At 48.1% G+C, this 16,573-nt stretch overlaps 1 protein-coding gene across 1 annotated transcript in view; it reads left to right on the top strand.

Moving 5' to 3' along the window:
* LOC144775812 (uncharacterized) overlaps positions 1–16,573 on the top strand; it is a 75,970-nt gene that overhangs the window by 34,648 nt on the left and 24,749 nt on the right. Inside the window, exons 2-3 of the mRNA XM_078659246.1 lie at positions 13,899–13,937; positions 15,768–15,806. Of these exons, the coding sequence (XP_078515372.1) occupies positions 13,929–13,937; positions 15,768–15,806 (48 nt within the window). The 5' untranslated portion in view covers positions 13,899–13,928. The remainder of the gene's footprint in view (positions 1–13,898; positions 13,938–15,767; positions 15,807–16,573) is intronic.

The raw sequence follows: 16,573 nt of genomic DNA, 5'->3' as shown, positions 1-16,573 counted from the left end.
AAAAACAGTACCTCACTTGTGTGGGTCGGCCTTGTGCCTGCGACAGGAAACGGCGCAAAATGCAACGTGGTCGCACCTCAATTTCCCAGTGAAATCTTGCGCTCTTTGGACTACCTTTTGTTTTTGAGCCCTAGCTCTGCCAGCACCTAGGGAAACCTAGCAAACCTATACATTTTTGAAAAGTAGACACCCAGAGAAATTTAGGATGGGGTGACTCGACTGTCTACCCCCAGGTTTTGTTACCCAGAATCCCTTGCAAACCTAAAAATTTGACAAAAAAACACATTTTCCTCACATTTCTGTGGTGGAAAGTTCTGGAATCTGCGTGGATCAACAAATTTCCACCCACCCAGCGTTCCCCCAGGTCTCCCGATAAAAACGGTACCTCACTTGTGTGGGTCGGCCTTGTGCCTGCAACAGGAAACGGCGCAAAATGCAACGTGGTCGCACCTCAATTTCCCAGTGAAATCTTGCGCTCTTTGGACAAAGAGACTACCTTTTGTTTTTGAGCCCTAGCTCTGCCAGCACCTAGGGAAACCTAGCAAACCTATACATTTTTGAAAAGTAGACACCCAGGGAAATTCAGGATGGGGTGACTCGACTGCCTACCACCAGGATTTGTTACCCAGAATCCTTTGCAAAGCTAACAATTTGACATAAAACACATTTTCCTCACATTTCTGTGGTGGAAAGTTCTGGAATCTGCGTGGATCAACAAATTTCCACCCACCCATCGTTCCCCCCGGTCTCCCGATAAAAACGGTACCTCACTTGCGTGGGTAGGCATAGTGGCTGCGACACGAAACAGCGCAAAACGCAACATGGTCGCACCTCAATTTCCCAGTGAAATCTAGCAAGTTTTGGACAAAAAGACTACCTTTTGTTTTTGCGCCGTAGCTCTGCCAGCACCTAGGGAAACCTAGGAAACCTATACATTTTTAAAAACTAGACACCCAGGGGAATTCAGGATGGGGTGACTCGTCTGCCTACCCCCAGGTTTTGTTACCCAGAATCCCTTGCAAACCTAAAAATTTGACAAAAAAACACATTTTCCTCATATTTCTGTGGTGGAAAGTTCTGGAATCTGCGTGGATCAACAAATTTCCACCCACCCAGCGTTCCCCCAGGTCTCTCGAAATAAATGGTACCTCACTTGCGTGGGTAGGCATAGTGGCTGCGACATGAAACAGCGCAAAACGCAACATGGTCGCACCTCAATTTCCCAGTGAAATCTAGCACTTTTCGGACAAAAAGACTACCTTTCATTTTTGCGCCCTAGCTCTGCCAGCACCTAGGGAAACCTAGCAAACCTATACATTTTTGAAAACTAGACACCCAGGGGAATTCAGGATGGGGTGACTCGTCTGCCTACCCCCAGGTTTTGTTACCCAGAATCCCTTGCAAACCTAAACATTTGACAAAAAAACACATTTTCCGCACATTTTTGTGGTGGAAAGTTCTGGAATCTGCGTGGATCAACAAATTTCCACCCACCCAGCGTTCCCCCAGGTCTCCCGAAAAAAATGGTACCTCACTTGCGTGGGTAGGCATAGTGGCTGCGACATGAAACGGCGCAAAACGCAACATGGTCGCACCTCAATTTCCCAGTGAAATCTTGCACTTTTCGGACAAAAAGACTACCTTTTGTTTTTGCGCCCTAGCTCTGCCAGCACCTAGGGAAACCTAGCAAACCTATACATTTTTGAAAACTAGACACCCAGGGGAATTCAGGATGGGGTGACTTGTCTGCCTACCCCCAGGTTTTGTTACCCAGAATCCCTTGCAAACCTAACAATTTGACAAAAAAAACACATTTTCCGCACATTTCTGTGGTGGAAAGTTCTGGAATCTGCGTGGATCAACAAATTTCCACCCACTCAGCTTTCCCCCAGGTCTCCCGAAAAAAATGGTACCTCACTTGCGTGGGTAGGCATAGTGGCTGTGACATGAAACAGCGCAAAACGCAACATGGTCGCACCTCAATTTCCCAGTGAAATCTAGCACTTTTCGGACAAAAAGACTACCTTTTGTTTTTGCGCCCTAGCTCTGCCAGCACCTAGGGAAACCTAGCAAACCTATACATTTTTGAAAACTAGACACCCAGGGGAATTTAGGATGGGGTGACTCGTCTGCCTTCCCCCAGGTTTTGTTACCCAGAATCCCTTGCAAACCTAAACATTTGACCAAAAAAACACATTTTCCGCACATCTCTGTGGTGGAAAGTTCTGGAATCTGCGTGGATCAACAAATTTCCACCCACCCAGCGTTCCCCCAGGTCTCCCGAAAAAAATGGTACCTCACTTGTGTGGATAGACATAGTGGCTGCAACAGGAAACGGTTCAAATCGTACGGTGGTGAATTTACAATACCCTATTGTAAAACTACCTTGATTTTGGGGGGGGGGCACCTGAGTTTTTGGCCCGGGGCTCGGTGGCCATCTTTGGAAACTACCAAACCCAAACAGTTCTGAAAACTAGACACCCGGGGGAGTCCAGGGAGGTATGGCATGCGTGGTTCCCTCAATGTTTTCCTACCCAGAACTCCTTGCAATACTTAAAATTAGGTAAAAATATCACTTTTCCAAACTTTTTTGCGTGGGATCTCCGTGCCGGCAAAAATGTCCTACCACCCTGCGTTCCCCTTTTTCTCCCGAGTAAAAGGATACCTCACTTGTGTGGGTGCCCCAAAGCAGAACACGCCAAAAATGAATTTTGAAAAAAGTAGTATGTAAGTTTTACAAATTAAGCCCCCCTACCTTAGTGACAGGCCTTTGGCCCACCGACACAAGTGAGGTATCATTTTACTCGGGAGAACAAGGGGAACGCTGGGTGGTAGGACATTTGTGCCAGCAGCGAGATCCCACCCAAAAAAGTACGGAAAAGTGGGTTTTTTAACCTAAATTTAAGGTTTGCAGGGGTTTCTGGGTAGGAAAACATTGGGGGACCCACGCATGCCATACCTCCCTGGACTCCCCCGGGTGTCTAGTTCTCAGAACTGTTTGGGTTTGGCAGTTTCCAAAGATGCCCGCCAAGCCCCGTGCCAAAAACTCATGGGAACCCCCATTGCAAAACCAAATTGTTTTGAATGAATTAAGTTTTCAGATGGAGAACGTGCGATTCAGGGGACAATATCGCATGAAAATTGTGACAGACAATTTCAAGTTTGCAAGAGATTGTGGACAAAAAACAACAATAGAATTCACCAGAAAGACATGACCATATACTACCATGAATTACCAATAATATCTAAATTTAGAAAGTTATTTATAGCAATAATATACACCATAACTAAGTTACTCAAAAGACAAAGAATCAAGCACGGCTATCTATTCCTCAAAGACACACACATACAGGTTGGATTTGGCACGAGGGCGAGTGATGGTTCAGTACATAAAATTTTATTTACATGATATTTCAAAAAAATGAAATGCTCTGTTAATAAATAAATGCATAAAAACCGAACCAGTGACTCGCAACTCGTGAGCTGTAAAGCCACGACAAGGCACCAACCGTTTTACAGGCCATTCACGCACCTTTCATACCTGATACAAACCAGACCACTGACACCGTCTGGAAGGAAAAGCAACACATTACAACAATCACAATAAGGGACAAGGTACACCCTACTGCAGAAAGAGAAAAAAAAATTACTGCACAGCCATCTAATCCACAAGCACACACACATACTGGTTGGATTTGGCACGAGGGTGAGTGATGATTCAGTACATACAATTGTATTCACAAGTAATTTCACAAAAAATGAAATACACTGCGTATAATTGAAAGTATGATTAACTGAACCACTGACTCACAGCTCGTGAGCTGTAAAGCCACGTCAAGGCACCAACCTCTTTACAGGCCATTCATACACCATTCGTACGTGTGACACATTCAAAACATTCACACCGCCAGCCGCGGACCCATCACATTTCAACACTCACACCAGCAAACAGCGCCATTCAAGGGCCCATCACTTTCACACGCCCACATTTCTGACACTGCAACTACACAAAATGATGGACTGCGTGGAGTGTCACTCAACTAGCAGTGTGTGTAGTGACCAACAGAAAGTAACTACTCACACACCGCCAGCTGAGCGCCAGTCCACCCACACCACTATCCGACCATGCACACCGCCAGCCAAACACCACTCAGCGCACACCGACAGCCAAGCACAACTCCGTGCACAGACAGCCAAGTACCACTCCACACACACCACCAGCCAAGCGCCACTCCACACACACCGCCAGCCAAGTACCGCTCCGTGCACAGACAGCTAAGCACCGCTCCACGCACACCACCAGCCAAGCACCACTCCACACACACCGCCAGCAAGCACCACTCCGTGCATAGACAGCCAAGTAGCACTCCACGCACACCATCCAGCCAAGTACAACTCCACACACACCGTCAGCCAAACACCGCTCCACGCACACCACCAGCCAAACACCACTCCATGCACAGACAGCCAAGTACCACTCCACGAACACCACCAGCCAAGCGCCACTCCACACACACCGCCAGCCAAGCACCACTCCGTGCACAGACAGCCAAGTACTTCTCCACAAACCCCACCAGCCAAACACCACTCCACACACACCGCCAGCCAAGCACCACTCCACACACACCGCCAGCCAAGCACCACTCCACACACACCACCAGCCAAGCACCACTCCACACACACCACCAGCCAAACACCACTCCATGCACAGACAGCCAAGTACCACTCCACGAACACCACCAGCCAATCCCACTCCACACACACCGCCAGCCAAGCACCACTCTGTGCACAGACAGCCAAGTACCACTCCACGCACACCACCAGCCAAGCGCAACTCCACACACACCGCCAGCCAAGCACCAGCCGGCACACACCACAAACACATTTAGAATTCTTTTTTTAAAAATAACACTAAAAAAATGGAAATACCTACAAATCAGCTAACACAAATTCTTAAAATAAAAACGTTGCCCTAATGCCAATCCTTGAAACAAACTAAAACATTTTTACAGAATGCAGAACAAGCAATTCACTTTACAGCTCATTACAACTCCCAAAACTTATTTCGCGTGTGGTAGGATTTAAAACAAGCTGACAGACACAATGCAGGCTTAGAAGGACAGTCAGGACAGTATATACGAGACTCCTTCCGCACGCCTCTTCGCCAACAGACTCTGCATCTTCTAGTCGGAAAGTCTCTTGCGGTAGTGGAAGGAATAGATTCAGGAAAGTGGCGATCTTTCAATCTAGCCACTTCCTCCACCACTCCAAATCTAGGAACACTTGCCTGCTCCACAAGTACAAGGCTGCCTATTATAGACTCCTGAAACTTAACAAAAGACATCTTCTCAGGACAAGACTTCTGGAACACAACGAAAGCATTAAAGGATGCCAAGTGGAACAGATGGATAGCCAACTTCTTGTACCAAACGTAAGCCTTTCGAAGAGCAGCATAAGGTCCCAACCTCTGATCTACTCTGTCAACGCCACCCATGAACTTATTGTAAGCTAAAATGCACACAGGTTTACGCACTTCAGCACCCTGACCCCAAACAGGCACAGGTTCTGTACTGTCATCGTGGATAGTAGTCAGCATGTACACATCTCTCTTGTCTAAAAACTTTACTGCTAGAAGCTCCCCACATCGCAATGCCGTAGACTGTCCCCGCACAAGCCTTTTGCAAACAAGTTCCTTTGGGAAACCTTTACGGTTACTGCGCATTGTGCCACAAGCAACAGTGCCCACTTTGGCCAACTCCTTGAACAACCGCACACCAGTGTAGAAGTTATCTACATATAAATGATGGCCTTTGTTAAATAATCCTCTACCTAGTTCCCACACAATTTTCTCAGTCACTCCAAAAGTAGAAGGACAACCAGGAGGGTTAATGCTGGACTCCTTACCAGTGTACACCCTGAAATTGTAGACATATCCAGTCTCACTGTCACACTGCATATACAGTTTGATTCCATAGCGTGCCCTCTTACTAAGAATGTATTGCCTAAAAACCAAGCGGCCCTTGAAGAACAGCAAAGACTCATCCACTGCAATTTCTTTACCAGGGACAAAGATCTCAGAAAAATGATCAACAAAGTGATCAAGGACTGGCCGAATTTTAAACAAACGGTCACAATCAGGGTGATCGCGTGACAACGCTAAACTATTATCAACAAAATGCATCATCCGAAGAAGAAGCATATACCGATCACGACTTATGACTGCTGGAAATATAGCTGTTGCCATCAAGGGACTAGTGGACCAATTTGAAGTCATTGATGGCTTCCTTAGCAAGCCCATCAAAAAAGTTAATCCCAAAAACTTCTTCATCTCTTCAACATTTGTGGGAGTCCACCGGATTGCTCTAGAATAGGGCTTAAGGCTGGCACTGTTGGCCCTCAAAAATTGTTCTGCATACAAATTGGTTTGCTCAACAATCTCTTGCAAAAACACATCGTCAAAAAACAACTGAAAAAAATGTATTGGCAGAAAATTCTCAGTATTCACTCTACACCCAGGAACACCAGTGAACTCTGGCAATGCCGGCTGCACCATGCCAGGGGGAACCCAGAGGCCATCCCTATCAACGGGGGGAGCAGCCACCCCAGCCTGCAGCCCAGAAGCCTCTTGCTGCTGTTCACCAACGGGAAGCCTAACAGCCACAGATACTTCTGGCTGCACAACACCAACAGAAGACATAGCATCCCCAGAGGGCTCTTCCTGCACTACACCAACGGGAAGCCCAGCAGCCTGAGATGCTTCTTGCTGCACTACACCACCGGGAAACCAAGCAGGCCCAGATGCCTCTTGCCGCTCTACAACAATGGGAAGCCTAACAGCCACAGATGATTCTGGCTGCACAAAACCAACAGAAGACATAGCATCCCCAGAGGGATCTTCCTGCACTACACCAACGGGAAGCCCAGCAGCCTGAGCTGCTTCTTGCTGCACTACACCACCGGGAAACCAAGCAGCCCCAGATGCCTCTTGCTGCACTACACCAGCAGGAAGACGAAAAGCACCAGATGCCTCTTTGCGCACCACAGCAATGTGAAGCCTTTTGGGCGCAGGCTCCAGCCCACATGCCTCTTGCCGACGTAAAAAGAAAGGAAACCTTGCGGCCTCTTGGCCCACTACCGGCACCTCAATGTCCTCCTCTACCATGGGCCCTTCATCAGCACTAGAAGAAGATTCATCATCCGATGATGAAGATTCCATGCGAAGAGAAAACTCACTGCCAGAATCTTCTCCCGCCACCTGGGAATCGGACTCAGTCTCTGAACCATGGTCAGAGGAAGACTCAAAAAGCAAACCAAGAACCTGCTGAGCAGTAATCCTGCGACTAGCCATTATCCTTACAAAGCAAGACGACTGCACACACAAGTGAACAACAACCTACACTGTGCAAAGTAAGAAGTAAACAAGGTAAGGCTTTCACAAAAAGATAAATACAATCCAAAACAATTTCACTCTTACCAAATATAGCCTACACTGTTGAGACACAGCAAAAAGAAATGATATCCCACTAGAAAGAAAAAAAGAAATGACAGATTAGAAAACAAAGTGAACATCGAAAACTAATGCAGAAAAAAAAAGAAGAAAAAAACACAGAGCCACACAAACTGCTAGAAGTACAACCTTTTTGAAAAAGACAAACATCAAGGGAAAGTAGTACAAAATACATTCACTTACCAAGCACAAGCAACTACACAAGCTGCAAACAGACACGCAACCTACAACAATCCAAACAGCAAAAGCCTGGAACAAAACAAAAATAGAGAAGAAAAAAAAATTACTACCACATTTCACAAACAATATAACAATTAAAACAACAACACACAAATTTGCCCCCCAATTTTAAATTCGGCCAGATGGGCCATCAAATAGGGCTTAGACCAATTGGGATTAAATGAGGTTTAACATCAAGACACTGGTTAATTTTTTGAATTTTTTTTTCCGCCTGACCCCTTTGGTGCCAGTCAGTCTTTTGCTCCTACCAGTACCCCCATCACACAGGGGCAGTAAGGACATTCATACACCTTTTGTACGTGTGGCACATACAAAACATTTACACCGCCAGCGCCATTCAAGGGCCCATCACTTTCACACGCCCACATATCTGACACAGCAACTACAGAAAATGATGGACTGCGTAGAGTGTCACTCAACTAGCAGTGTGTGTAGTGACCAACAGAAAGTAACTACTCACACACCGCCAGCCGAGTGCCAGTCCACCCACACCACCATCCAAGCACCAGACCATGCACACCGCCAGCCAAACACTACTCAGCGCACACCGACAGCCAAGTACCACTCCACGCACACCATCCAGCCAAGCGCCACTCCACACACACCGCCAGCCAAGCACCACTCCGTCCACAGACAGCAAAGTAGCACTCCACGCACACCACCAGCCAAGCGCCACTCCACACACACCACCAGCCAAGCAGCACTCCGTGCACAGACAGCAAAGTACCACGCCACACACACCACCAGCCAAGCGCCACTCCACACACACCGCCAGCCAAGCACCACTCCGTGCATAGATAGCCAAGTACCCCTCCACGCACACCGCCAGCCAAACACCACTCAGCGCACACCGACAGCCAAGTACCACTCCACACACACCGCCAGCCAAGCACCACTCCACGCACACCGCAAGCCAAGCGCCACTCACCGCCAGCCAAGCACCGCTCCACGCACACCATCCAGCCAAGTACCACTCCCCACACACCGCCAGCCAAACACCACTCCACACACCACCATCCAAACACCACTTCGTGCACAGACATACCACTCCACGCACACCACCAGCCAAGCGCCACTCCACACACACCGCCAGCCAAGCAGCACTCCGTGCACAGACAGCAAAGTAGCACTCCACGCACGCCACCAGCCAAGCGCCACTCCACACACACCGCCAGCCAAGCACCACTCCGTGCACAGACAGCAAAGTAGCACTCCACGCACACCACCAGCCAAGCGCCACTCCACAAACACCACCAGCCAAGCACCACTCCGTGCACAGACAGCCAAGTACCACTCCACACACACCATCAGCCAAGCGCCACTCCACACACACCGCCAGCCAAGCACCACTCCGTGCATAGATAGCCAAGTACTCCTCCACGCACACCGCCAGACAAACACCACTCAGCGCACACCGACAGCCAAGTACCACTCCACACACACCGCCAGCAAAGCAGCACTCCGTGCACAGACAGCCAAGTACCACTGCACGCACACCATCCAGCCAAGCGCCACTCCACACACACCGCCAGCCAAACACCACTCCACGCACACTGCAAGCCAAGCGCCACTCCACACACACCGCCAGCCAAGCACTACTCCTTGCCCAAGGGGTCGCTTCCTAAAAACTCGCTTTAAATTCCCTGGTGCTAGTGGGCATTTTCTGCCCCCCCCCCCCCCCCCCCCCCCCCCCCGGGGGCAAAACGGCAAAACAAACGGGCCGATTTGCCCCCAGGGTGGACAGAAAAACAAAAACACAATCATGGCCACCTGGAAGCGACCCTTACCCAAGGGGTCGCTTCCCAAAACAAACACATTGCCCCAACAAAAATCCCTGGTGCTAGTGGGAAATTTCTGCCCCCCCCCCGGGGGCAAAACGGCCGAAAAACAGGCCGATTTGCCCGAAGGGGGGGGCAGAAAAACAAACAGTTAAATATGAGGCCACCTGGAAGCGACCCTTGCCCAAGGGGTCGCTTCCTAAAAGCTAAAAACAAAATCCCTGGTGCTAGTGGGCATTTTCTGTCCCCCCTGGGGGCAAAACAGCAAAAACAAAACGGGCCGATTTGCCCCCAGGGGGGACAGAAAAACGTAAACAAAAACCATGGGCGCCATCTTGGCTCCAAAAAACAACCCTGGTGCTAGTGGGGAATTTCTGCCCCCCCTGGGGGCAAAACGGCCGAAAAAACTGGCCGATTTGCCCCCAGGGGAGGCAGAAAAACGAAAACATAATTACAGGCCGCCTGGAAGCGACCCTTGCCCAAGGGGTCGCTTCCTATAATCTAAAATTACATCCCTGGTGCTAGTGGGGGCATTTCCGCCGCACAATCGCGACGCTGTGCGCGATCGGGAGGCAGAAATGCCCTGCAAAGAGACATCAGGGGAGAGGAAAATCTCTTTCCTCTCCCCTGATGCCTCTTCGCTGCCCCAAACCCCCGCCAGACACGATAAACCTACCTTCTTTGCCAGCGCGCAGGAAGCAAATGGTTTCCCGAGCGCTGGGAATCCCTGATGATGTCAGCGCGCGCTGTGCGCGCTGACGTCATCAGGGATTCCCGCGGGGGCGGCAGCGGAAGCTCTTCCGCTGCGGCCCCCAGCAAAACAACGAAGATCAGAGACCCACGGGGGGAGCGCCAGCGCTTCCCCCGAGGGTGGGGCTGATGACGAGCTGGCCTTGTCATCAGCGCACGACAGGTAAGCGCCATGACGAGCCCAGCTCCTCATTAGCCCCGAAGGGGTTAATGTATTCAAGTACCTGGTGCAAATTAGTTGATCTTCCCGAGAGAACCATTGTTTTTCTTTAGCATACTTACTCAGGTTCTGAGGGTTACTGGGTTACCCTATTATCTCTAATGACTACAGAATGGAGGGCATGTCTTCTTTCCTGTAAAACCTGTTCCGGGACTGCCACAATCCTAGGAGGCTGTCTCATTGCTCGCTGTCCCCCAGTGCCAGGCTCTGCTCCAGCGGCTTGACAGGGCGACGTGAGTCCTGAGGCCTACAGCCATTCCCAAGCATCTTCTAGTGAGTTAAAAAAGCTTGCTTTGCCATCTATTACAACACGTATTCTCACCGGGAAGAGCACCAAATATTTCAGGATTAGTTCACGTAGCATTTGACAGCTAGGAAGGAGGCTCTGCGCTGTTGCACTGTTACTGTGTAGTTCCGGAAATGCACTATGCGGGCGTTATCAACCACAATTTGGTCAAGTTTCCTGGTTTCATGTCGGATGATGTCCCTGTCACGATAATGGAGTTAGCGAATTAGCATTTGACTGGGGCTGGACCCAGATGTAGGCCTCCTTGTCAGGATGCAGTGCATACATTCTACTGAGAAGAACTGCATGAGGGAATCAGGCAGAAGCAGGTTTCACAGCCAGTTGCCCAAATCGTTAACAGGGTTACATCCTTTGATGCTTTCCAAGAGACCCACCATGCGCACTTTATTTCTGTGTGAGAGGCCCTATGCATCTTCAGCCCTGTCCTCAAGTGGTGGACAAAATCCGTCAGCAGCTGGACTTAGGATACCAGTTCTTTGAATGCCAACTGGAGTTCAGCAATGGTTCACTCTGCCGTGCGCAGTTTGTCTGCTAGTTTACGATGATGTGTGCAGCAGATTAAAGTCCATTGCTATGCTATTGCTCTTGCTTTTTAAGGAGACACGAATGTTCACAGTGTTGTGCGGGTCCTTTCCACTGCATGCTGTACCATATCCAACTTCTCTTGTAGTGACCAGGGGTGATCACGGGCACCTACAGTTACGGTGTGGCAGAAAATTGCAACACCCCGCCAGACATCTTTGTGGGTGGGTTGATGGCACTCGTTCAGAGGCAGCTTATCAAGAGGGGATGTCCCCTGGGTCCAGTGCACAATCAAGGGGCAGAAAGCACATGCGGTGGGCCTGCTTCGTAGTGCCTTGGAAGTCCGCTGAAGTGCTGCAGCACGAGCAGCCAAGGCCTCCTATCCAGGCGCAGGTGGCCCCAACTGGGCCTCCTTGGGGCTTGCTGCAGTCACCAGCACAGATCGAGCACTGGTGCCACTGCATGTTGGCTTGGAGCACAGAGAGTTTATTGGCAAGTCAGATTAGTCACTTCAGTCTAGCGAGCTTTGTAAAATGTCCCCACTCCACAGCAAAGAGTGCACTTGCAGCTATTGCTCTTTGGCTTGGGTAAGCAGGCAGAGTCCCTGGTTAGGGCAAGAGGGTCAGTGAGGTTGTTGCGTCAGTGTTTGTCCCAACATTCAGGGCCCAGTTTGGCACATGGGCCAGTTGCATGTGCCTAAAGGGTGCAGCGCCTCAACCCCCCGTATCTACCACAAGTGGATGATGCAGCTGCAGCTTCCCATGCCATGTGGGGAAGGCAACAGCGGTATGTTTCTGGCTCCTCCGCCTGTCTGGGTCCCCAGTGGGGTATGGAGGCTGCACTGAGGGGGCTGTGCACCATCAGTACGCTTGGATGCTTCAGTCCAGGGCCGCTGACCGTTCGGCAGCAGCATGTTCCATGCACCCGCAATAGTCGTTGATGCGAGGACCGAAGGTGGGAGGGGCATCATATACGCCATGCCCGGGAGCATGCCCCAGGTCCAACCACCAGACCAGATGTGTTCTCCTCCACTCCTCCGGCTCCCAGGGAAGCAGCATCTGGGCAACCGCACCGACAGAGCAGAGCTTTTTACTCAATTCCAAATGGGAGGGCCCAAGTCAGCGCAGCCCATCAGGCAGTGGCAGCAACACAGTCGCAGCTAAGCCAGCGGCATGCCAGCAGGGACCGGGCCCAAACTAGGTTCCCCATGCCCCTCGAAGCTCACACCGGATGACCATGTCCTCAGTAGCCTGATCTCAGCAGAGGCCCCCCACTCCACTTGCAGTTACCTCAGACAGGCCAGCGAAGCAACTTCTGGATTGCAGTACACCAGCAGGCCTGTACCGCTAGCAGCAAGCCAGCTTTGTGCAGCAACAGTCACTAGGGGTTTCACAGGTGGCCTACCCGCAAACGGCCTGTACCATCAGTTGATGGTCATCATCAGGCACAAGATCAAGGCGCCGCAGCTGTCCAGGATATGGATGGAAGCAGGAATACTCTGGATAACCCGGATTTATCCAGCAGAGCTACCTAATGCATGTCCACCATCTTAAGGTTGCTCAACCTTATGAGAAGACGCTGTTTAGCCACACTTGTTTGTCATTTCAGGAATGGGATCTACCAGTTAATGGCCTTGTTGTAGACGTTGATGACCTGTTATTTTGTATAATGCCAAAAACATTGGCGCAGATAAACAATGTCATTCTTCTGGATGAGGGGCATGAGTTGTATGATAGCAATGTTAAAAGGCACATTGGGGACAAAATCAAAATAGAGTATTGCCAAGGACTATTACAAGGATCAATTACAATGAAAGAAGGAAGTTGCTCACTTTTTAAAGTGCATTTGCTGTTCGATGTAGTTTGATTTCTCTTTTGCATTTGTTTGTTATAGTATGTGTGAACCAGAAGCAAGGTCTCCAAGATGGTCGTGAGTTTTTGTCTCCAAACTTATTCTGATATAGGTGATCAGAAAGGAAAATGTCTGAAGCCAGATTCCCAGTAATTGGTGGCTTTTGCTTTTTTATACTAAACAGCAAGGGTCAGAAGTCAGTGCATAGAATTACAAAAGCATTGTAGGTGAAGGGCTCGGCTTTACAAACTTCATGTTCATGCTGTGTCCTTTTATTAAGGGTGGAGGTAGAATGTGTTGAGTGATTTTTGGAGATTGCATTGGAAGTCAATGTACAGTCAAGTCAAGTCTTCCATTTGATCATCCTGGTTGGTATGTATGCTTTGTCTAAGTTACATAGAGGAAAACGTTGCCTCTTTTTGAAGGACCGATCAGATAGCTCAAAGATTTAATGTGTTTGCTACAGAATATTCTGATAACCTAAAAAACACAAACTAAAATCTTGCCATGAAGGTCTAAGCACTCTTTCAAATGTTTGCATACAGGAAAAGGATTTTAATGCTCTGCACAACTGCTTGCAATATTAAAAGTGGATGGCCCTTCAAGAGGAAAACAGAGGTCTACCTTTACTGGTCAAATCATTTGAAGGATTACGATATGAAAATGTAAACCTTATGCAATCTTTCAAAATGTATGTTCTTGTTCCTTTTCATCTCTCTGTAGAGTCCAGGATTGGAGAAGTTGCTGTGCCCTATGGATCAGGTATAGTCCCCTGTGTGAGAAGAGCAGATTGTAAATCTGTGGATGCCTGCTGTATTGTGCTGTGTGTCATATTGGCTTAGAGGAAGAGTGGCAGCTGTTCACTGCAATTTGTTTTGTATGACACGAGCTCAGAAGAACAGTTACAGATCCTAGTATGTAGCATAGTAACTGAATCTATGCCTGGATCATAGGAACATTCCCAAATCCTTTCAACAGTGTTGTAAGATGCCAAAAAACTTGGCCAGTATAAAAAATGTAATTCTTGCTCATGAGGGGCATGAGTTGCATGATTGCAGTGCTGAAAGGCATGTTCGGGACACAATCCAGATCAATTGGTGCCAAGGACACTGTCTGTGGTAATCTGTTCCTGAATTCCAGTGGATACTGCCCTTTTAATAGATTTTGCCTGTGACAGAGAGATTTGTAATGGTGAATTTTCATTATTTTAACAAACAGGATTACTTTCCTTTAATTAAATGTGGTGGAGTAAATGATGGTTGATTAGAAGATGTTTATGAAAACGATGTACTGCAGGCCATGATTTGGAAGCAGTCTATGTCATGTGATTGCAATCTCAGTTTCTTAATATTTGGACACAGTTTGTCCCAGACACAATAGCTGGTTTGCCAAATTAGTTGATGGGTTGAGAAGTAAATTGCTCAGATAAATGTCTTCAGGAATAAAACTTTGAATCTCTTTGGCCATTTTACAATTCGAGAATCCAGAATGAGTAAGAGGAAGTTGCTCACACTATAAAGTGTAACAGGGCTCTTGACTTTTGGTACTTTGCATTTGCTTTGCATTTGCTTTGCATTTGCTGTGCAATGTAATTTGGCTTGGCTTTTGAATTTGTTTGTTACAGTGTGTGCGAAGTACATGCAAGGTCTCAGATGGCTGGGAGTCTCTAAACTTATTCTGATTTAGATGATCAGAAAGGGAAATGTCTGTAGCCAGGTTCCCAGTAATTGGTTCAGGAGTTCAGAAGTTAGTGCACATGGGTTTCTTGGTCAACCTGGCTTGGATGTATGTTTTGTCCAAGTTACCTAGAGAAAAACATTGCCTCCTTTTGTAGGACTGATCAGACACAATAGCTGGTTTGCCTAATTAGTTGATGGGTTGAGAAGTAAATGTCTCAGATAAATGTCTTCAGGAATAAAACTTTGAATCTCTTTGGCCATTTTACAATTCGAGAATCCAGAATGAGTAGGAGGAAGTTGCTCACACTATAAAGTGTAACAGGGTTCTTGACTTTTTTGGTACTCTGCATTTGCTTTGCATTTGCTGTGCAATGTAATTTGTCTTGGCTTTTGAATTTGTTTGTTACAGTGTGTGCAAAGTACATGCAAGGTCTCAGATGGTTGGGAGTCTCTAAACTTATTCTGATTTAGTTGATCAGAAAGGGAAATGTCTGTAGCCAGGTTCCCAGTAATTGGTTCAGAAGTTCAGAAGTTAGTGCACAGGGGTTTCTTGGTCATCCTGGCTTGGATGTATGTTTTGTCCAAGTTACCTAGAGAAAAACATTGCCTCCTTTTGCAGGGCTGATCAGATAGCTAAAATATGTAATGCGTCTGCTACAGAATATGTTAACCTTAAAAACACAAACTAGAATCTTGTCATGTAGAACGGAGTGCTCTTGTTGTTTTTACGTAACAGAATTGGGTTCTAACGTTTTGCCAAACTGCTTGCAATGTTAAACAGTGATGACCCTTCATGAGGAAATCTGAGGTCTAGCTTTACTGGCCAAGTCTTTTGAATGATTACAGTACTACCATTTAAACCTTATGCAATCTTTCTAAATTGGTGTACTTGTTACTTTTTAACTCTCTGTAGAGACCAGAATCTGAGGAGCCGCTTTTCCCGAGGCATCAGGTATTGTCCCATGTGTGAGAAGCTATCTCTGATAAGCAGTTTGAAATACTTAATGCACTGTGCTATGTTTGGTTGTGATACTGGCTGATAAGAACAGAGACTTCTCTTTTCTGCACTGTTTTGAGTGTCATCCTGACGTAGAAGAACAGAGAGAGCCCACTGCTGCATGGTGCTACATGTCATAGTGGCTCAGAGGGACAGAGGGAGCTGCTTGCTGCAATTTGTTTTGTGTGATATCAGCTCAGGTGAACAGAGACAAATCTTAGCATGTAGCATAGTAAGTGGGTCAATGCCTGGATCAGAGGAGCTGTGCCAACTCCTTGGAGCAATGGGTTCTCTGTGATGCTAGCTAAAAAGACCAGCAGCAGTTACTTTCTGCCCACTGTTCTGAGTGATAGTGACCAGCGATGGCTGCTGCCAATCTGAGGTGGGGTGGAGGGGGCGGAGAGGGCAGTAAAAGAAAAGTAATAATAAAAATATAAACTTCCCTTTCCTGCCAGCCTCCATGATCTTCTGCTCCAGCTCCATGCCTCGCTGCTCCACTGCTTTAGTCCCGGCACTGCAATCCCCAGGAGCACAGGCTCTTGGACTGCACACAATGCCAGCGCTTCTCTCATGCTACTACTCCCAGCATGAAAGAAGTGCTTGGATTGGGCAGATCGGTGTGGTCCGGTTATACACTCCCGCAGGGACTGGGAGCCTGTGCCCCTAGGATATCTCCAGGGAACAGTCTGGAGATATCCAAGTGCGCATGTTGATTTGGCCAA

Source organism: Lissotriton helveticus, chromosome 1_1 (genome assembly GCF_964261635.1).
Source record: "Lissotriton helveticus chromosome 1_1, aLisHel1.1, whole genome shotgun sequence".
Lineage (NCBI taxonomy): Eukaryota > Metazoa > Chordata > Amphibia > Caudata > Salamandridae > Lissotriton > Lissotriton helveticus.
Note: the sequence above shows the minus strand (reverse complement) of the source record. Positions and strands in the feature narration are given on the sequence as shown.